At 45.7% G+C, this 23,099-nt stretch overlaps 1 protein-coding gene across 2 annotated transcripts in view; it reads left to right on the forward strand.

Annotated features, from left to right (window-relative positions):
* Window positions 1-19,278, forward strand: part of LOC131706678 (interferon-induced protein 44-like) — a 66,401-nt gene extending 47,123 nt beyond the window's left edge. Inside the window, exons 9-12 of one of the 2 annotated variants that reach the window (XM_059008242.1) lie at window positions 9,532-9,660; window positions 10,583-10,730; window positions 18,193-18,290; window positions 18,787-19,278. In XM_059008242.1, coding sequence (XP_058864225.1) covers window positions 9,532-9,660; window positions 10,583-10,730; window positions 18,193-18,290; window positions 18,787-18,945 — 534 coding nt within the window. In that variant the 3' untranslated portion in view covers window positions 18,946-19,278. Of the gene's footprint in view, window positions 1-9,531; window positions 9,661-10,582; window positions 10,731-18,192; window positions 18,291-18,786 lie in introns of those variants that run through there. The other variant, XM_059008243.1, reaches the window with a different exon arrangement.
* Window positions 19,279-23,099: the final 3,821 nt, after the last annotated feature.

The raw sequence follows: 23,099 nt of genomic DNA on the forward strand, positions 1-23,099 counted from the left end.
GGCTCTCCAGGCGATGCGGAGCAACAGGCAGGCTCAGGCGATGCGAAGCAACAGGCATCCTTGGGCGATGCAAGGCAGGCATCCTTGGGCGGTGCGAGGCAGGCATCCTTGGGCGGTACGAGGCAGGGCAGGAGCAGTCCTTCCCATGATGGTGGAGGTGGAACCAGCAGGTATTCACCCTCTGCTGGTGGAGGTGGGAGCAGTAAGCTGTTCTCCCATGGTGGTGGAGACAGAAGCAGCTCCTGCTGCTCTGCTTCTGGCGGTGGAGGTGTCGGAGACAGAGGCAGCTCCTGCTGCTCTGCTCCTGGCGGTGGAGGTGTCGGAAAGGCTGCCGACTCCTTCGGCAGCGGTGTTGGGGCTGATGCTAGCCACTCAGAGGGAGGCTATGGCGGTGCTGGCTCCCTCTGCTGTGGCGGCTGGGCTGGTGTGCGCCGTGCTCCCTTTAGCAGCATAAATAGAGGCTGCTGGGGGACACCAGCATTCTGCCCTTCTCCCTCCCAGAAAAATTCAGGGGGTTGAGCCTGTAACTCCTCCTCTTCTGGCCCTAGAGACTGCAATAATGGCTCCTCCCCTCCTGGCTCTTGGGACGGCAGTGATGGCTCCTCCCCCTCTAGCTCTCAGGATGGCAGCGATGGCTCCTCCCCCTCTAGATCTCGGGATGGCAGCAATTGCTTCTCCCCCTCTAGCTCTCGGGACGACAGCGATGGCTCCTCCCCCTCTAGCTCTTGGGACGACAGCGATGGCTCCTCCCTCTCTAGCTCTCGGGACGGCAGCGATGGCTCCTCCCCATCCTCTGCATAGAGTTCCAGGCATCTCTCCTCTTCATGCCCGACTTGGCAGCAGTAAGTGCACCCCACTTCTACCTCTGCTCCAGTCGCTCCCACGTAGGGGCACCTCAGCCAGGCATGCCCATACCCCTCATAGCGGGCGCACCAATCTGGGGGAATTTCCGGACATCCCCACCAGCGGTGCTCCTCCTGGCCACACCACTGACGTCCCAGGGCTCCGCCCCCACTTGCTGCGGGTGCCGCCATTGTGGTTGCTGTGGCCGGACCTTTCTTTGTTTTCGACCCATTTCTTTTTTTTTTTTTTCTTTCTTGCCTGTGGTCGTTTTCCAGTACAGCGGGGCCGCTACATCCTACTTCTGACAACCATATGTGACAGGATGGCAGAGGATACTGGCGTTCTCAAGACTGAGAGACAGAGTATTTTAGAAATGGGGGTTTATTTTTAATAAACCAAAACATAAATAAAACAAAGAAATGCCACACGGCAAAATAAAGGGCACAATGGCCAAAACAAAGATTTAAACAAAACAGAAATATCTTAAACTAAATATACAAAACTCACAGTCATGAAACCAGCAAACACACAGGCCCCAGCACTTCAGTGTTTCTCCTTTGTTCTCCCTTTTTCCCCTGTGCTGCAGCATGGCCAGCTTTATATTGGCCAGCTGGGCCAATTAAACAATTAATAATATAATCCCCCAATTTGGTGGTTGGGATCATGTGTTTAATTGGCGGCCATTCCAGCTCTGGTCTGTAGCTCCACTCCAGAGCCAGAATGGTCGCCCATCACGTGACCCCTTCCATTAAAGGGGCAGGACAACTTTGTCCTGCCACAACTGCTTATTCAAAAATCTACACAGCTGCACATTACATCTATACAGAAATAGTTTCAGTCCTGGTCTTATAGCAAACAGTACAAAAAAACAAAAACAAATGTCCAATACAGTTCCCAAAAAATAAAGATATCCAATAAAAAAATTAAAAAAAAAACACTCTTCAAACAAAAACTGAATGGCCATTCAAAAATATATATATTTGTAATATCCAATATCCAGCAGAAATAAAAAAGGATTGATCTCACCCGGTCACAGTGAATCTGCTGTGTAGCTCCTCCCGTTCATATCACACTGGAAATCTCATAAGGTTGAAACTTATTCTTGGTCCGTAGCAATTGAACAGTGATACAAAGTAGCAAAACAAATCAAACCGAGGGGTTGTTAGAACGGCACGTGAAACAAAAGAGCTGCGTGTTAGTATAACTGCATGTTTGCTGCATACTGAAACCGCTAGGGAAAAAAGTAAATGCGTCTGACTAAACACAAAAATAGCTGCATGCAAAAAACAGACTAACACTTTGTGGAAGAGTGGTGAGCAATTCACTGACACACACGTGAGACAGAAGGTTTAATTGAAAACGCCGCACTGGTGCCCAGTTTTATTATTTTATATACTTTCTTTTAGCCCGCAGAGGGCGCTGTTGTCCGTGACCTGAATACCGGCAACGGTAAACAGGACCACACAAATACCAATACTGGTAAACAGTTAAAAGCTGGCGCACTCACAGGTGCTCTGAAATAATAAATAACAAAAGGAGAAAGAAAAGGGAAATTAAAACACAGTATTAAAACTACAAAATAAAGGTGCTGCTTACGCAGTGCCCCCACTGCTGCTAAGCCAGTCAGCTCGGGTCTCTGTCCTATGCTGTTATGCAGTATACACTGGGGTGGCCAAGGTTCACCTTCTACTCATACACCTTCCCTCGGATACGTAACCATTTAACCTTTCTCTAGGCTGGCTGTCTTCCTCTTGCCTATTTTGGTCTCTCACTCCAACCACTGGTGTTCCTGCCTGGTCTATGTTTACACAGGCCTTCTCAGCCAGCGTCTCTGTGTGTTTCCAATCACGGCCACCCAAATGCATAACCAAGCGCAGTACTTATGGGCCGAGCAATCCCCGAAGGCCCGCCTCTCAGCCACTCGGAGACAGGGAAGGCCAACACACCCTCTTCCCCACCTCTCCGTGTCGCTGCCATGACTGACAGGCAGATCTATGAGGCAGCTGCCTTCTTCCTGCAGAACCACGCATGCGCCAGACAGTCAGCACAGATCTCCCCCATTACACACTTTTATAAGGTTTTGGAAACTAATTAAGTTTTCTTTCTTCACCCATAGAAAGAACAGGGAGTCCCCATACCTGGCTTTTTTGTGCCTTTATACCTTACCAGTAACAAGCTCCCAAAACAAAGGAATCTCCACCCCCAACTACGGATAAGACGGGGCCACATACAACCATGCATAGCCAGAAAATTACTGTATAAACCATAATATAATAGGGTAGTAAAACATGAATTGTACCACATGGCAAAGGAGTTAAAAAAAACTAGGCAACAACAAAAAGAATATATGGAGCTGAAAAAGATGCATTGACAGTGAACTAGAATGCCTGGCCAGGCTTACTGGCATTCATTTAAGAATGTGCAGGTGCTGCACTTCTTGCAGCACATTGTGTGGCGGTGGCTGAGTGACATCAGCCCTAAAAAAATAGTGTTAATATCTCAGAAACAATAATAGAAAAAACATTTGTTTTAATGGCACAAACCGGCACAAACGAATGAGACAAGTTTGGTTCAATTCCGGTATTGTTGGGGGCTGAGTGACGTCACTCCCCTAAAAAAATTGTCGTTAATATCTTAAAAACTATAGCAGCACAAACATTTGTTTCAACGGCACAAACTGGCACAAGTGAATGATATATGACTCAATGTTTGTGCTGTTTGTAGGGGGGGGGGGGGCAACTTCACAGAAGTTTCTTTTATTGCTCTGAGCACACTCTTAAACTCAGGGGAGATATTTAAGGAGTACAGAGATGTTTTAAACTCCTGTAAGTGGTTTTGTTCGTGCACTAGGCTTACAATATGTCTAGACAACTTTTTAATAATCAAGAAAATCACACAGACTCATTTTAATTTGAAGTTTTTAACAAATCAGAGCAGTAATAGTGCTCCTTCAGTTTATTAAATGCTCAGTAAAGGACCAAGTGGTTGCAAGACACTTTGGATCCCTGCTAATAAGCAATCTGGGTGTTTCCAGTGCCTTTATAGGTTCATGGCAGTGTGTCCCGCCCCTATTTATTATTATTTGTATTTTTGTTTGCGGCCAGAGTATAAGAACCTGCAGCTGTCCGTGCTGGAGGTTGGGTGTACAGAGAGGAGGTACGGGGAGATAGAGAGGAGACAGAAAAAACAATTGCTAAAACATGCTGGATTAGCCAGCACGACACTTACTTGTTTGTCTGTTTATTCGTTTGACCCTCGTGCCCTTTTGTTTCTGTTTTGTTGTTTGTTTAAATCTTTCATTTTGTTTTGTTTATTAATAAATCCACGCTGAGTGCCGTTGCATTCAGCTTCACCCGCCCATCCATTGTTTTGATTCAGTTACTTCCTGGTCCGTGACGTCACCACACCTCACCACTGCGAGCCATCCTGCCATAAGGTTTAACAGCATTAATACTTCAATACAGCAGTACAAGTATGGTTATATGCTTAGCCGTTAGGCCAGCCATGCAAAAAGCTAAAACGCCCACCACTAAATCCTAAAACATCCTCAAACAATATTGTTGAAAGAACATATTACAGTTAAAAATAATTAATAATATTCTACAACTACACTTCCATACAGTGGAAGGTAAGAACAAGTTTGAATTTATATCTCATTTATATTGATGCATTGCTATAAGGTATAGGAATTATATTTTAGCTTTGGAGAGTGATATATTGGATGTTTTAGGATTTAGCTGGCCTTTTATGTTTAAATACGGTGTTTCTGCTCTGCAAATGTTAGATATGATGTTCATGAATAAGTCTTTTGAGTTTTATCCGATAGTTTCTCTTTAATTTTCATATCGAAGCTTTTTAAAAATGTAAACATCAAATTGACGTGCGCAGCGGTTCTAGGTAGTCAGAAACTATGGCGGTTCTAGTGTTAATACTTGTGTTTTTTAACCTGAGCAGTTGCACTTGTCGCACAGAAAGCCATTGTAAGTGGTAACGTGTACTACTACGACTAGCTCCAGCACCGTGCTCACCTCACACCCTGAATGCATGCATGCCACTGGGTTCCCCTGGGTCCTAAATCCTGAAAAATATATTCCGGTATTGCACTGCGGTCACCATGATTTTAGAACTTGAAATGTTATCAAAGAAAATTCCTTTTCAAATTATGTTTAAAATACGTGAAAAATCTGTCCTGGGAGCTGTCTTGGACTGACTCCCGGTAAATAAGAGAGAGTTGACAGGTCTGAGGTGAGGGTTTGCGTTGTCAGGACAAGACGTGTGGTGATACCGGACCTAAAGCCTCCAGGAAATAAGGATTAGTGCCAGCCACTGTTTTCTAGGGTTCTATTTTTGTTTTGTATATTTTTCTAAAATGTGTGTGATGTATAATTCTATTGTGTGCTCTTTCTTGTTTAGGTCTGTGAATCGAGAACACTCGATAAATAGTGAAGTCCTGCTAAACCGAGTGTTTGTCTGTATTGCTGCATAGAATAAACCGAGGTGGTTCGAGTCTAGTTTCCGGCGCACGTTTCCCTTCTCTCGCAGGTGTGGGGATCTGTAGTGAAGGGTGTTGCTTTGTTTATTTTTATTCATTTATTTTTGGTATTTATTACGTATGGTTTGCATGATTTATTCACTTTGATTTGTCACGTTTTAGATTCTTTGGAGCACAGCTTTTTCTAGCTTGTATTAACTTTTGTTTTTTCTGTTTTGTTCGATTGCTGCACGGTGTGTTTCTTTCTTCATTTAGGCACCTTTGCATGGGGGGGTCCTGGGGGTCCGGACCCTCCTCTTTCATGAAAAATGTCAATATATTGCTTACTTTAATGGTATGTTTTGTATCAGGTATCCCCCTTCATGACAGTCTGGATCCGCCCCTGCTTTGGTGATAGGAGATCTGTGCATGACGTGTCCCTAACACACTCCTTTCATTTTTGTCTATGGTTCTGAAGCGAGCCTCATAACAGTTTTTTTTTGTTAATTTGTAACTCATAATCCACCATATATTTATTTTTAAAGAAAACAAAAAAATAAACTGTTTATGCTAAATGCATTATTTTGTTATTTGTAAAAAAAATTGCACTTTTGTAATTCATGTCTCACTAGTTTTCATTTAATTGAAAAGTGTTTGCAATTGTTGAAATGTGGTTAAGTGCTTCTTGTTAAAAGACCAGATTGAGTTCCTTCTGCTCTATATTTAACCTGGGGGTGGCGCAGTCGAGCAAGTTTTGTAGCATTTTATGTTAATTGGGTTTTCTGGGCTTGAGTGTTAATGTACTGTGGCAATGCGCCCCGCCCCTGTGTGTATTTTGTGTGTTATGTGTTGTATGTTGCGTGTGTTAATGTCGGTGTATAGTCATTGGTACACGGGATATAAACGGGTCTGTGTTTCACGTGTGATTTAAAATGTAGATTTATATTTAGGCACGAGGAGGGCACAAATCACTTCACGTGCTGGTTAAATGTAATATGTGAGCACGGGGTTGCACAGAATGAATTCACCTGCTGGGATTCAAGTGAATAATTAATTAGTAATTGAATCTCAGCACAATAGTATATATAGACGCACATTTCTTTCACTCGGGGTGGTGTGTTCGGTGAGTGGAGAACGGGATTGGAGACGGAGGTAATAATAATAAAAATAATAATAATAGTTAAAATCTGCTCACCGTGTTTTGTCTGTGTAGTACATTTTGTTTGTCTTTTTATTTTGGCGTATAGTGCCGTGTCCTGTGTTTTGTGTTAAAACCTTTTATTTTCTGTTCTGTTTATTAAATGCTGAGCGAAAGCATTCGCTCAGCTCCACCAAACCACACCTCTCTGTTGTTTTATTTCCTGCATCTGGTCTGACGCCACCCACTCCGGCCGTCTTTGTGACACGTGGTGTCCTGCGTGGGATCTACAGCGCCTCCTAGACGCCGACCAGAGCAGGAACCGCAATTTGGTGTTTAAAAAAAAAAAAAAAAAAAAAAAATGGCAGAAGACGCCATCAAACTGCAGGACTGGGTCCTGGAAAATGCTGGGCTGGAGGCCCAGTCTATACCCATAGCCATCCAGATCCTGTGGCTGATGGACAGGGAGAGATGGGAGGCGTATGAGAGGGAACACACCCCAAACACCTTGGAGGAAGGTTTGGAGTTGGTCCTCAGCTACCTGGAGGCAGCTGTAACCACAACAGCAGCCCAGGTAGCAGGTCCACCAGCAGTGGAGTACCTGCTGTCCCCATCACCACCAGCAGAGGAAGAATGCCTGCTGTCCCCGTCTCCACCAGCAGAGGAAGAGTGCCTGCTGGTTTTGCCTCCACAGCCCAAGTGGGAGGAGCCTGAGCATCCGCAGCCCAAGTGGGAGGAGCCAGAGCGTCCACAGCCCAAGTGGGAGGAGCCTGAGTGTCCACAGCCCAAGCGGGAGGAGCCAGAGCGTCCACAGCCCAAGTGGGAGGAGCCAGAGTGTCCACAGCCCAAGCGGGAGGAACCAGAGCGTCCACAGGCCAAGCGGGAGGAGCCTGAGTGTCCACAGCCCAAGCGGGAGGAGCCCGAACGTCCTACGCCTGAGTGGGAGGAGCCCGAACGTCCTACGCCTGAGTGGGAGGAGCCCGAACGTCCTACGCCTGAGTGGGGGGAGCCCGAACGTCCACAGCCCAAGAGGGGGGAGTCGGTGCGTCCACAGCCCAAAAGGGAGGAGTCGGTGCGTCCACAGCCCAAAAGGGAGGAGTCGGTGCGTCCACAGCCCAAAAGGGAGGAGTCGGTGCGTCCACAGCCCAAAAGGGAGTAGTCGGTGCGTCCACAGCCCAAAAGGGAGGAGTCGGTGCGTCCACAGCCCAAAAGGGAGTAGTCGGTGCGTCCACAGCCCGAAGAGAGGGAAGTCGGGGCTTCCACAGCCCTAGGACCCAAGCTGCCAGCAGAGGGAGAATACCTGCTGGTTCCACCTCCACCAGCAGAAGGAAAATGCCTGCTGTCCCCATCTGCACCAGCAGAGAATGAATGCCTGCTGGTATCACTTTCCCCACCATCACGAGGAGAGGAGCGGGAGCTGCCTCGGCCTCCATCGCCATCAGGGGGAGAGGAGCAGGAGCTGCCTCTCCCTTCACCAGAAGGACCAGGACGTGAAGCTGACGGTCCTCAGCAGCCCTTGCATAGGCTGCTGAGGGAAGCATGGGGAAGAACTGCCCGGCCGCAGAGGCCGAGAAGAGGGCCGACACCCGCACCCCAGCTTGTCCTGACTGCCTGCCTCGCTTCGCCCAAGGATGCCTGCCTCGCTTCGCCCAAGGATGCCTGCCACGCTTCGCCCAAGGATGCCTGCCTCGCTTCGCCCAAGGATGCCTGCCACGCTTCGCCCAAGGATGCCTGCCTCGCTTCGCCCAAGGATGCTTGCCACGCTTCGCCCAAGGATGCCTGTCTGGCATCGCCTGGGGCTGCCTGTCGCTCCGCATCGCCTGAGGCTGCCAGCCGCTCCGCATCGCCTGGGGTTGCCAGCCGCTCCGCATCGCCTGGGGTTGCCAGCTGCTCCGCATCGCCTGGGGTTGCCAGCCGCTCTGCATCGCCTGGGGCTGCCAGTTGCTCCGCATCGCAGCAGGAAGTACTGTGGCCGGAACCCCACCACGGGGAGCTGCCGGCCACGAAGAAGGTGGGGGAGGTCAGGAGGCCTGCTCCGACTGCAGCAGTTTCGCTGCCGGAGATCGTGGGGGAGGTCAGGAGACCTGCTCCCACTGCAGCAGTTTCGCTGCCGGAGATCGTGGGGGAGGTCCGGAGACCTGCTCCCACTGCAGCAGTTTCGCTGCCGGAGATCTGGGGAGAGGTCAGAAGACCAGCATCCCCCGCAGCAATTTCGCTGCAGGCGTGGACCAGCAGGCTGTCAGCCGTGCCACTACCGGCAGGGGTGCTGACAGCATGGCCAGCCCTGGGCCCACTGAAGCCTCCCTTCCCAGCCCGAGACTTTGTTCTGGACTGCTGGATTTTTAAGGGGGGAGGTGGCCATTGAGGCCATGTGTGCTGCGCACAAGGGGGGGTATATGTGGCAATGCGCCCCGCCCCTGTGTGTATTTTGTGTGTTATGTGTTGTATGTTGCGTGTGTTAATGTCGGTGTATAGTCATTGGTACACGGGATATAAACGGGTCTGTGTTTCACGTGTGATTTAAAATGTAGATTTATATTTAGGCACGAGGAGGGCACAAATCACTTCACGTGCTGGTTAAATGTAATATCTGAGCACGGGGTTGCACAGAATTAATTCACGTGCTGGGATTCAAGTGAATAATTAATTAGTAATTGAATCCCAGCACAATAGTATATATAGACTCACATTTCTTTCACTCGGGGTGGTGTGTTCGGTGAGTGGAGAACGGGATTGGAGACGGAGGTAATAATAATAAAAATAATAATAATAGTTAAAATCTGCTCACCGTGTTTTGTCTGTGTAGTACGTTTTGTTTGTCTTTTTATTTTGGCGTATAGTGCCGTGTCCTGTGTTTTGTGTTAAAACCTTTTATTTTCTGTTCTGTTTATTAAATGCTGAGCGAAAGCATTCGCTCAGCTCCACCAAACCACACCTCTCTGTTGTTTTATTTCCTGCATCTGGTCTGACGCCACCCACTCCAGCCGTCTTTGTGACATGTACCTATACCTGTAGCATGTTACACATAACATCAATGCATACGCATAATAAATATGATCATTGTATAATTTCTTTGCAGCTAAAATGCCACAAATTCAATGACAAGATCAAAATCTTTGATACAGCAGGATTTGAATTGGAGAAAACAGTAACTGCCACGATAATATTAAAGAAGATCATAGATGGTGAAGTGGCTGAAGACACAAAGGTATGTAAGTAATGTTAATGCAATGATGTGTAAAAGACTTGTAGAAAGCATTTTGAAAGCGCATTGGCTCCTTTGAGTGGTTCAGCAGCTGTAACATCATTGAATACTATTTTCACACAGCATGATGCAATACAAGTGAATACAGTTCTCTCTTCCATCATTTACAGTGGCATACAGAGAAACAAACACACCATGCATTCACAACTAATGCTTTCAGCTCCTTTATTATTATTACTATTATTTATTTCTTAGCAGATACCCTTATCCAGGGCAATTTACAATTGTTACAAGATATCACATTGTTTTTACATACAATTACATTATTTTTTACACGTTATTTTTACATACAATTCCCCATTTATACAGTTGGGTTTTTACTGGAGCAATCTAGGTAAAGTACCTTGCTCAAGGGTACAGCAGCAGTGTCCCCCACCTGGGATTGAACCCATGACCCTCCAGTCAAGAGTCCAGAGCCTTAACCACTACTCCACACTGCTGCCCATATTGTGACTTTCAGCTCCTTTTAAAATTCAGATTCATGCCAGAAATAGATACAACTTTCAAACAGCCTTAACTTTAATTTTTGAATGGTAAATGTAGCGTGTTGGACTTGGGGGGGGGGGGGTAATTCTCCCCATTGTTACACAGCTTATTTCAATTGTGCTAAAACTGTGTGAGTTAAAACCACAGCAATTAACCATACTTAATATGTCAGTTCATTTATTCCCAGCAGGTCATTTTAATAGACCTCAGTCTCTGAATAGCTAATCGGCTTCTCAATGCATATAGATGACTAACTGGAGGCATTAAAAAGAAAATTGTAATAATCTCTTTTAAAATTGACTTTTCTTGGTAATATTTTAAGTATCGCTTGAGAAATGGTAACTGTTTTCTAAAACTTATTTTTGTTTTTATTTTTTAGTTTGACGATATTCTGAAAACAAAAAGCTCAATGGAAGGAGACAAAATCCACTGTGTTGTGTTGGTTATATCAATTCATAACGCTGAAACTGTGGACCCAGCCTTGATTCGGTGTTATGAAGAAATCATTAGAATGCTCAGAGAGACTGGTAATATATCATTAGCATTGTGTGTGCCAATTTCTATCTGTGTGTGTGTGTGTGTGTGTGTGGCTGTGTGTATATTTATATACTTTATGTGCTTGATATACAATATATATTGTTTTTTGTTTTGTTTCTTTTCCTCCTTCTCTTGCTTTCTCTCTCTCTCTTGTATATATTATATATCCCTGCAGCTGCCACCAGGTAAACATCTTCACCTGTTGAGAATAGAATAAATACTGTGTGTTAGCTTCAGACTGTTATCATGTGCAATTTGTATGCCAATTAGAATTTGTATATGCCACTTAGCAAATCCATCTCTAAGTGTGTCTCTTAGGTAACTACAATGTAAATAAACAATAAACGTCTGTGTACTTAGACAATCACAGTGTCCATAACTACAATGTACTTGATGCAAGTGCACAATTGTATCAGAAAAGGGTTCGGGTTAGGTGTGTTAGGGTAAGGTGTAGTTATGATTAGGGTTGATGATAGGATGAGATTAGGGTTAGGATTATATTATACATACATGTAAGTACACATGCATTGCTACTAAGTATCTACTACATAAATACACAGTAATTAGAGACACTTCATGTAAAGTGTGATCACAGTTAAACCCTTAAACCACACCTTAAAGAACACCACAGTTTCTCATTTCCCCAAAAATTGTTTTAATATATCTTCTGCAGTGGTCATTACCTGAAGATAACTTACCTTGTGTTTGGTTAAGTGCTCCTTCCTTCAGCTCACTGTGGTAGATTATCTAGCTGATAATGACTGCTGCGTTGAACATTACTGCTTAAAAACAGGTCTGGTGGAGAGTCCCTGAGTGGCTTATCTGGCAAAAGCAGTACTGCGCGGTATGCAGGATGAGTCCTACAGAGCAGGTTCAAATCCTGCCTGTGCGCAGTTAGCCGGTCTGCGCTGGGGACTCCAAGGGGGCGTTGCATTGGCTCTGACGCTCCCAGCGGGTTAGGGAGGGAAAAGCCGGCAGGGACTGTCTCTCCTCATCGAGCCACAGTGAACTCTACAGGCCAGACAGCTGGTAAGCCTGGGCAGAGATCTGCAGGGCTGGTCTTTGTCCTCCAGAGGTTGGTACCTCGCTGATATCCGCTCTCGGTTTGCTGGGTGTAAAAAGGAAGTTGGCTTGGTTGTGGGATAGGAGGATACTCACTGAACCTTCAGATCTGCTGCACTGTGTGGAGATCGCTGTTCGGTGAGGAGAAACGATGATAGTTGGAGATTCCAAATTGGGGGTAAAATAGTTGGGCACTATAAATTAAAAAAAAATAGGTCTGTTTTCAGTGATCCTGATTAGCATTTTTCTTGGGTAACCCCTCCTACAGGGGTAAAGGAACATTAGGTTGTTGAAGATTAGTGTTAATCAAGTCTGTTAAATGAGGTGATTGACCTGAAACATGATCTTTCTTTTTTTCTATCCACCATCACACTAGACGCTATATAACACAACACTTCTAATGTATCACTGTGGCAAAGTGGTAATGACGTGCAGGTGAGTGCAGTGCAGAAGAATCACACAGACAAACGTTGGTACAGGTGCAAGGGTGTTTATTTAAATTAATAAATGTCCAGAGCCTCAAGGCAAAACCTGTAACTAATAATAATGCTGGAAGTGATACAGCGGCGTGTATCACTTCTCGTTATAATCCTACGGGTTTGACCCGCAACCCCAAAGTCCCGTTCCGACACCCACACTAAACACAAACACAAAGACAGTGCGTGATTTAAGTGCTAAAAGGTGCAAAACAAAAGACAGTTCCAGTAGTGAAAAGGTGAGTGGTGAAGTCCGGGTTTGTCGCTGGCCTGCGGCTGCAGCTCCGGATCGTGCTCAGTAATCTTTAGTGAGACAACAACACACAAGACACACAGTGTTAGAACACAGACACAAAACACTCACGGTCGATCTCACAAACGGGCTCCTTCTTGGTCATATAATTTAACCATATGCAAAGGAACAGATCACTCAAGCCATGCCCCCTATTTATACCCTTGCCCATGACCCCGAGGTTAACGAGCGCATCCGCTCCTCCAGTCCTCGGATGCCACGCCGCTTACCGTCTGGGTCACTGAGCTCGGGTGCCATAGCTCCGCCCCCTTCCGAACTGACCGACTTCCATCTACCCTACGGAATAAATTGTCGTGCCATTTCATTAAGGGTACTCTGTTCCTCGTACACCGTGCTCTCACAGGTCGAAAGGGAGATCTAACACTAAGACTCATTCGATCTCTGTCACATATCCCACCGCTCAGAGTGGAGCCGAAGGAACACTCGGCTAAACCTACCTTTCCCATTACTCCCCCCTCCCGGGAAAAATAATCCGCATTTTGGTGGTCTTTCCCTGCACGGTGTACCATATGGTACATGAAGGGCTGCAATGCCAGATACCACCGAGTTATCCGGGCATTGCTGTCCTTCATTGTGCTTAACCACTTGAGTGGGGCGTGGTCAGTGACAAGATCAAATGAGTGTCCCAGCAGGTAATATCTTAAAGAGTGAGTAGCCCATTTAATGGCCAAACACTCTTTTTCGACGACGGAGTAGTTGCGCTCCCGAGGGAGCATTTTTTTACTTATGTACAGAACAGGGTGTTCTACTCCGCCTACCATTTGAGACAGGACTGCACCCAAGCCGACATCCGAAGCATCGGTGTGGAGGATGAATCTCTTAGTGAAGTCTGGCGTGATGAGAGCAGGGGCCTGGCAAAGTCTCTGCTTAACAGTATTAAACGCCCCCTGACATTCTTCTGACCATTTAATTGAATTTGGTGCGCTCTTTTTGGTGAGGTCAACTAAGGGATTAACCACTGTGGCATACTCGGGGATAAAGCGGCGGTAATAACCGGCTAACCCCAGTAGCGACCGCACTTGAGCCTTGGTTTTGGGGATTGCCGCGTCTACCAAGGCCTGGACCTTGGAGACAACGGGTTTCACCCTGCCATTCCCCATTACAAACCCCAAATATTGCGTTTCTTTTTTGGCAAACGCACATTTTCGCAAGTTAGCTGTCAGCCGGGCTGCCCTTAGAGACTGAAGGACGGCTGTGATCCTAGCCAAATGCTCTCGCCAGGTGGAGCTGTAAATGACCACATCATCAATATACGCTGCCGCATATTCACGATGTGGGTGTAAAACCTGGTCCATCAGTCTCTGGAAGGCAGCAGGCGCACCATGTAACCCAAACGGCATGGTTGTAAAATGAAACAGCCCCTCTGGTGTTGAAAATGCGGTTTTCTCTCTAGAACTACGAGTTAACGGGATCTGCCAATATCCCTTCGTCAGATCCAGAGTGGAGATGAACCTCGCCGTCCCCAGTCTATCTAGGAGTTCGTCGACCCGAGGTATGGGATACGCATCAAACTTGGCAATAGCGTTTACCTTGCGGAAATCAACGCAGAAGCGGTTGGTGCCGTCCTTTTTGGCCACTATCACAATTGGACTGCACCACTCGCTCCTGGAAGGCTCAATCACCCCAAGTTCGAGCATGTCCCATACCTCTTTGCGAACGCCACTCCGTCGACTTTCCGGGATCCGGTAAGGTCTCTCTCGCACTGTGACACCTGGGGGAGAGATAATGTCATATTCAGCGAGGTTAGTTCTACCGGGCGTGTTAGAAAAAACATCGCTAAATTCCTCAATTAACCTACGTAGTTCACGTTGCTGATCAGGAAGTAACTGTTCCCCCATCGAAATGTTCTTTGTGCTAGAGGGTTCTAGCTCGGGCCCTAAATCATCCTCTATATTGCCTGGGGCTATAAATAACACCTCTCTTGCCTGCCAGGGCTTTAATAAATTTATATGATAAATTTCTTTTTTGTTACGGCGATCGGGCTGTTTAATTTCGTAATTCACCTTTCCTATAGCCCGAATCACCTCATATGGCCCTTGCCATTTAGCACATAGTTTGGATTCCGCTGAGGGAAGTAGCAGCATTACTTTGTCTCCAGGTCGAAAAGTTCGGATTAATGCATTTTGATTGTAATGCTGCTGTTGTCGATGCTGAGCCGATCTGAGATTGTCTTGGGCCAAACGACCGACCAAATCTAGGCGATCTCTCAGTAGGAGCACATGCTGCACTACATTTTTGGACGAGCCTTTGTGCTCCTCCCACCCCTCTCTCAACAGATCGAGAATGCCGCGAGGCTGTCGGCCGTACAAGAGCTCGAAGGGGGAGAACCCTGTCGAACTCTGCGGCACCTCTCTCACCGCAAAAAGGAGGTAGGGAAGAAGCGATGCCCAATGTTTTTGCTCCTGATTCACAAATCGTCTCAGCATCGCCTTTAGAGTCTGATTAAAACGTTCCACCAAACCGTCCGTCTGTGGATGGTAAACCGACGTTCTGATGGGACGTATTTTTAGTAATTTATATACCTGCTGTAGCGTATTTGACAAGAAATTAGTTCCATGATCAGTCAATATCTCGTTGGGGATCCCTACTCTTGCCATAATCTGCACTAGTTCTTTGGCTATCGCAGCAGCACTAGTGGACCTCAATGGAACTGCCTCTGGGTATCGCGTTGCGTAATCTACCACCACTAATATATGCGTATACCCGGAGTCAGAAGGTAGCAAAGGGCCGACTATGTCCACTGCGATGCGTTCAAAGGGGGTGGAAATAATCGGCAGTGGGACCAAAGGGCGGGGCGCACTCGACCCGGCGCTACTCTCTGGCAGTCTGGGCATGTGGCTACATATTTCGACACTTCCTTATAAAGACCTGGCCAAAAGAATCGAGCCAATATCCGTTCCCTTGTCTTGTCAACTCCGAGGTGCCCCGCAAAAGGGATATCATGCGCCAGCCTCATGACCTCCAGCCGACAAGACGGGGGGACCAATAATTGTGTTACAGGATGTCCTGTGCCCGCGGCCAGGTTTACCCTATATAGTAATTGCCCCTTGATAATGAAGTGTGGAAATACTAGTGCCCCAGCGCCTTCAACATCCTTACCTTCAATGGACCGGACCTGTCCCCGAATGTGCACCAGTGATGGGTCATTGTCCTGCTCCCACACTAGGTTCACATTCGAGTGCCACATGTCCGGTATATTGAGCGGGGCGGGAGTAACATCTGCCCTTGATGGCCCAGTAACCTCGCCCTCTCGGTCACACTGCGTTCCGACCCCCTTCGACTGACGTTTTTCACCGTTATAACAGGCTCCCACCAGCCCCCAGCCTTGTCTCATTAACGCTCCCTCCCATTTCCGCAGCCTTCTCTCTTTGTTTGTTTTTTTCGGCCGGAACAGGGAAGAGAACATTTCCGCTTGAAAGGGAAAAACATTACCAATCATTTCCCCTTCTACTTTTTCTGCCACATTTGCGTGTATGGCCGGGACTGCCCTTAATTTCAATAAATCTTTATAGTTGGGCCAGTCCCGACCCAGAATAATGGGATGTGGTAACCTTTCCGCTACCCCAACTACCAGGGAACGTTTCATCGGACCGACCGATAAATATGCTTTTACTGTGGGGTATGTTGCCGTGTCTCCATGGATACAGGAGATCGCCACCTGACCTTGTGGCTGCCACACCATACCGCCTAAGAGAGATGCTCTAATTAAGGTCTGACCACACCCTGTGTCCACTAATGCATGGGTTTTCACATTTCCAAAAATCACCTTAACAATACAAGGCCCCTCCCGACCATTTTTCCCTCGCTTACCCGCTTCAGATGCCAGATTACAGACGGCCACGTCACACTCCATCGCAGATGGGCATGACCTAGCCTGATGTCCCGGCTGGCGGCACCTAAAACAGGTAGGGGGAAAGGAGGGCACAGTATTAAATGGTCTGTCCCGCTGCTGGTATGGCAACGGGGCAGGGGCAGCACCTCTACCCCAGCTGGGGGCCAACCTTGGTCTCCATGAAGAGGAGGCAAGGTCGCCCATTGGGGTTGGTGCTCTTGGAGGTCGTTGAACCGGTCCTGGTGGTGGGGCTGATGGAGCAGAGAGAGGAGGTGGGGCTCGGCCGCTCCGTTGAGGTGGGGTGAGTAGCCCGGTCTGGGCGGATACCAGGGAGTCCTCGAAGTCCTCAGCGAGCTTGACTGCCTGTTCCAGGGTGTCGGGGTTGTGGCGCCGTATCCATCCTTGGGTCTCGGCGCCGACCACATGACAAACTGCTCAATGACGATGGCCTCCCCCATCTGGGCAGTTGTTTTTAGCGCCGGGGTGAGCCAGTGTATCATGTGGTCACAGAGCTTCTGCGCGACCACCCTGGGGCGTACGTTCGGGGACCTCCTGTACTCCCTGAACCTCACTCGGTGCGTTTCCTCCGTAATGTTAAGACGGCGGAGAATAGCCAGCTTTACCAGGTCATATTGAGCGGCGTCGTCATCCCCCATCGCCTGGTAGGCTGCCTGCGCTTCCCCAATCAGGCAGGGTCCCAGCTGGCTTGCCCAGAACTGTCGGGGCCATGACGCGGTGGTAGCCAGCCGCTCAAATGCCACCAGGTATGCCTCTGGATCATCATCCGCCGTCATTTTCTGCGTCCGTGCTTTGGGCGCTCTGAAGCTGCATTCTGCTGATGCTGTGGGAGGTATTGCCAGCCCGACCCTCTCGATCAGCGCAGTGTACCTCTCCTCTCTCCGTCTTTCCTCCACCTCCCGTCTGCTGTCCAGCTGCTCCAGCAGCGCCGACAGTGTTGCGTAGTCCATCCTTACTTCTGACAACCACGTGTGGCAAAGTGGTAATGACGTGCAGGTGAGTGCAGTGCAGAAGAATCACACAGACAAACGTTGGTACAGGTGCAAGGGTGTTTATTTAAATTAATAAATGTCCAGAGCCTCAAGGCAAAACCTGTAACTAATAATAATGCTGGAAGTGATACAGCGGCGTGTATCACTTCTCGTTATAATCCTACGGGTTTGACCCGCAACCCCAAAGTCCCGTTCCGACACCCACACTAAACACAAACACAAAGACAGTGCGTGATTTAAGTGCTAAAAGGTGCAAAACAAAAGACAGTTCCAGTAGTGAAAAGGTGAGTGGTGAAGTCCGGGTTTGTCGCTGGCCTGCGGCTGCAGCTCCGGATCGTGCTCAGTAATCTTTAGTGAGACAACAACACACAAGACACACAGTGTTAGAACACAGACACAAAACACTCACGGTCGATCTCACAAACGGGCTCCTTCTTGGTCATATAATTTAACCATATGCAAAGGAACAGATCACTCAAGCCATGCCCCCTATTTATACCCTTGCCCATGACCCCGAGGTTAACGAGCGCATCCGCTCCTCCAGTCCTCGGATGCCACGCCGCTTACCGTCTGGGTCACTGAGCTCGGGTGCCATAGCTCCGCCCCCTTCCGAACTGACCGACTTCCATCTACCCTACGGAATAAATTGTCGTGCCATTTCATTAAGGGTACTCTGTTCCTCGTACACCGTGCTCTCACAGGTCGAAAGGGAGATCTAACACTAAGACTCATTCGATCTCTGTCACAATCACTTTTCAGGAGTACCATGCAAGCTGCTTGTTACATTCGCTGATAAACTTGTCGAGAAGACTGAGGATTTGAAAAATCTGTACAGGAGAAGAGATATAAAACAAAAGGTGAGTCAAAACAATATCAACATGGATTGTAACATACGCTAATAAAATCCAGGGCTCTTCAAGAAGATTTAGTTTCCAAGAGTCCAAGTAGCACTAGACCTGAACTGATAAATGGGTGATTTATTATATATTTTTTCTTCAAATAAACACTAGATACAGGAAAGAAGCACTGTGTGAAGTTAAAATCATTTCTTATAAACATCAACTGATTTTGGTGAAATACAGTAAAACCCAAACGTCCAGAAAACAGCCATCCTTTTTGGATGGGTCAAGGGTCAACCCAAATATTCAAGTGTTTATTTTTAATACAACAGCAATTGTTTGTGTGGCAATAAAACAAAGAAATATAGAGAAAGAAAAGCTGTAAAATAAAAATGAAAATCGCTCTGGAGTATTTCTGGAGGACATCAAGTACAACATGTTTCACACGACACATGCAGCAGGCATTGAAATATGCTGTTCTTTCTAAACTAATACTTTCTTCATTCTCTTTCAGATTGAAATGTTAGCAAAGGAGATGAGAATTTCAATGAGCAACGTCCTTGTGGTTTCAAACTACTTCGAGGAGGAAATTAACCAAATAAAAGGAACTCTGCTGTTGGAGGCGTTTGCTCAAATGCTGACGGCTGCAAAACCCTTTCAAGAGAGAATGTAGAGTATCACCTGTCACACCTGAAGCACGCTGAGCCCATTACTCAATTGGTTAATTGATTGCTAATCGGAGAATAGTCACTTGGTATATAGGGAAGTTGATTCCTTTGTTTGGAGAGAGACTGGGAGCAGCACGAGGCTGTGGTCCCAGATACAAGAAGTATCACCCAGTCAGCGCTCTCACAGAGTTACTTTTTGTATTTATGAAAATTCAAATCATACTCTTTGTACACTTTGTTAAATCCATTTCTAAACTATCAGCTTTGCATAAACAGAAAAAAATGTCAATAAGCAGCTTTGAATTATTCAGCATTTAATCTACTGTTTAATCTATCATTTTATGAAAACATGATTAAAAATACTCTACTTGAGTACTGTTGTTTTAATCTAGTTCTAACGTCAATTAATGATCTTTGAATTAATCAGCAATAACCTTTGCATTATATTTTGGAAGTTCCTTTAACCGTTTCCTTATTAATAACAGCTGAACCTTACAGCTTACAGATACTCTGCAATAATGTAAAAGACTGGGGAAAATGAAGAATGTAAATCACAGGTGTGCATGAGTCTTAGTTTTCATAACATCATAAATGAAATGTGAATGATGTTTTTCTGAAATAAATAAATAAAATCTGCCTTTGTTTGCTATTTACGCAGCACTTTCACTCATGTTTGCTGTTGCTATTGTATTGTATTGTACTGTATTGTATTGTATTGTATTGTATTGTATTGGCCAGTCTGCCTAATAAGGGGGCTCATTCAAACACCTTTCAGATGTATTAACTTCAGGATGTTCACATCACTAACCACTGTATTTGAAAATCCCATCTCATACATTTCCCATTTACTGTAATATAGCTTCCCTTATAAAATGGCTTGGATAAATTAAGTGCTGTGATTGGCTGAACAAAATCACATGACTGTGTGGTAATAATTGTCTTACCGCATGGCTATGACATCATAGACCAACTTACTTACCTGATGTATTAATATTACTACACCTTAATAGTAACAATTATCCAAACAGTGTCTGTAGGTAAAAATGTCAACATACACCCGAAACAGCATTTAAATCACTCAACAATCTTTTTGTTTTTCATCTCTGTCACTAAGAATTACAGAAAAATTGGCAAATATACTGTGGTATTTATTTAGTCAGAGAACAGAACAAGGAATACTCTGAGGCAAGCAGTATCACTATTTAAAAGACATCTGAGAAATCACCACGCAAGCCTCACTCAGCATGTAATATACTGTGCAGTACAACGTCGCATATCCGACCCCCTGTGGACTGGGGTATAGGCTGATATGTGAAAGTCGGATTTGCGAACATCTATAGAAAAAGCATTTACACATCCATAAATAGGTTAATGATCAAAAACAACAAGCAAACTGCTTTAAACATGGGGACATTTTTTGCTTTAAAAGTAAGCAAATGTAAACAAGATTAATTAGGCTACAAATACAGTGTTGCTATGCGGTTTGCTATAAGCTATGCCATCTCCACACAAAGTATTTATAAATACAAAACAAACAGTAAATGTAAAGTAACCTGCAACTGATGGCTTCTTTCTTAACTCTAGAAGTCCCTGCCTCCCTGGTTCTGCTTTCTTAATATCTCTGTCACAGTACTTTGCGCTCTTTCTTGATATTGCCAACAGCCGATAAGCAGCTCGGTTTGAATATTGCTTCGGCTGTTTTAAACAAATGGCTGGTAAGCATTGTGTTTATGAAGTTTGCTTTGTTTAATTCAAATGCATTTAAAAGCTGTAACAACACGCTGACAATCTGTACTCGTGTGCTCCATCATATAAACACATTGCACAAAAAAAAGCTTTCTCCACTGGCGTATTGAAACGTCACTGCTACACGCAGCTGACTGACACACGCACACAGCCTGCCTCTCTTAAAGGCTGATTGCTATAACGCTTTCTTTCTGTTTCCATCGCGGAAGCTGCATTTGCTGCCAATGCCATTACCCTCCTAGTTTACTTGTAATATGTATTTATTTATTTAGGGTGGTTATATTATGTTACTGTCGGATATGCAACGTTCCACTGTATATGCAGCAGCGTCATCTACTTAACTAAATAGCGCCTTATAAAGCTGACCAGCTAGTAGGCAATATTTAAACTCGACACAACAGATACAGCTCACCACTACCTCTGATTTCAGAAACATATTTAAAATAAAATTAAAATCTCTCCTGCTCTCTGCTGATACAACTGTTTTAAACAAGTTCGGGTTCGGTATAGAATTCTATTGTGCTCGCCGCGGACGGGAAGCACTGCGGCACTGCGCAAACTGACACGGAACTCGTTTAGTCCACATATCATCTAATGCTGGTTTACAATCTGGGGAAATTATGCCGGTTGCCGGAAGACCGCAAAGCCTGAATAGGATCATTTCTTACATAAAAAAAAACACTCGGAAGCCCCTCCCTCGAGTGCCAGTGCAGTGTTCGGCTGTTCCATGAATCCTCCCTCAGATGTGAGAAATCAGTCTGCTTTCAATTCACAAATGCCACATCATCTCGAAAATTGTACTATAAATGGTAAAGTTCAATGTAATGTGTATGGCAAATAAAAACAGTAGAATGGATTGGAAGGTCAATTCAATAATGAAGGGTCTTGTTAGAACAGAGTCCTGCAATAGAATGGATTGGAAGTGACAAGATTGCCTAGCTCTGTCCTATAGTGCTGATTTCCTATTCTAAACTCAATAGAGGCCGGGTGGAGATCACCACAGCAATGGAAGCTGGGCTGAAGTTAACTGAAGTCAGTCTCTACTTGCAGAGAGAGTACAGCAGCTGGATTTCCTGTGAGCAATCCATGTCCAGAAAAGAAAAATGATCATTTAGTGTAATACAGAACCATTGTAGTGTCACTGTCTGTCTGTCTGTCTGTCTGTCTGTCTGTCTGTCTGTCTGTCTGCTTTGACACTTCATTAAGGGTCTAGTTAGCACACTGGTTGCATTCTAGCAGCCTCACCCCATTGCAGCTGCCCTATACTTGTGCTACCATTGCCACCTTGGTGTAATACAGAACCATTGTAGTGCCACTCAACACGCAGGCAGAACGAGGTACTGCAGGCTCTGTTTTACCTGTCATGACTCCAGTGGTGTGCTGGTGGGTGTGGTTTATGGAATCTGCTATCCTATCCAGGCACTCCTCTATTGTGATGTCATCAAGGGTGGAGCCGGGGTGAAAGTTTAACATGGTCAAGCCCAGCTGCACACACCTCTTCAGTTCATCAATCAGCATGGCTTGGCTTTTCTCATACACAATTGGAGGGGAAACAAATAAATAAATAATACTTTAGTTTGTTGCCATCCCCTTACCTTCTTAAGGCATTTGCAGCCATTATGAGTGTCTCCTATTGCAATGACTCAAATACTAGGCTTATTGTTTGTTTTTGTTTTTTTTATGTTTGTGTTAAAAAAGGTCTTTGTCTCCCTCTATTGTAGGCAGGCGGTACTGCACCAGTCAATTCCAGGTTATTTTTAAGTTATTATTATTATTTATTTCTTAGCAGATGCTCTTATCCAGGGCGACTTACAATTGTTACAAGATATCACATTATTTTTACATTCAATTACATCATTTTTTACATACAATTACCCATTCTTACAGTTGGGTTTTTACTGGAGCAATCTAGGTAAAATACCTTGCTCAAGGGTACAGCAGCAGTGTCCCCCACCTGGGATTGAACCCACGACCCTCCGGTCAAGAGTCCAGAGCCCTAACCACTACTCTACACTATTACCCCTCGGCCACAGTCTGTACGAGTTTAGTAAGGATGGGAGACTGTCAGCTAGTTAAATAATCAGTAGCTGATCAGCCACGCATCCTCACAAGGTTTTTAAAATACAAAAACAATAACAAATAAGCGGCGCTTCACCGTAATATAAACAGAAATCATAATATAAATAAATAATAAACAAAGGGGAGGGACACTCCGCCACAAGGAGAAACCTCAAAATGGAGCGAGGTAACCAGTGGTGTACCACAGGGATCAGTATTAGGTCCTCTTCTATTCCTAATCTACATTAATGATTTAGATTCTGGTATAGCAAGCAAACTCGTTAAATTTGCAGACGACACAAAAATAGGAGGAGTGGCAAACACTGTTGAAGCAATAAAGGTCATTCAAAATGAT

This window comes from Acipenser ruthenus, chromosome 36 (genome assembly GCF_902713425.1).
Source record: "Acipenser ruthenus chromosome 36, fAciRut3.2 maternal haplotype, whole genome shotgun sequence".
NCBI lineage: Eukaryota > Metazoa > Chordata > Actinopteri > Acipenseriformes > Acipenseridae > Acipenser > Acipenser ruthenus.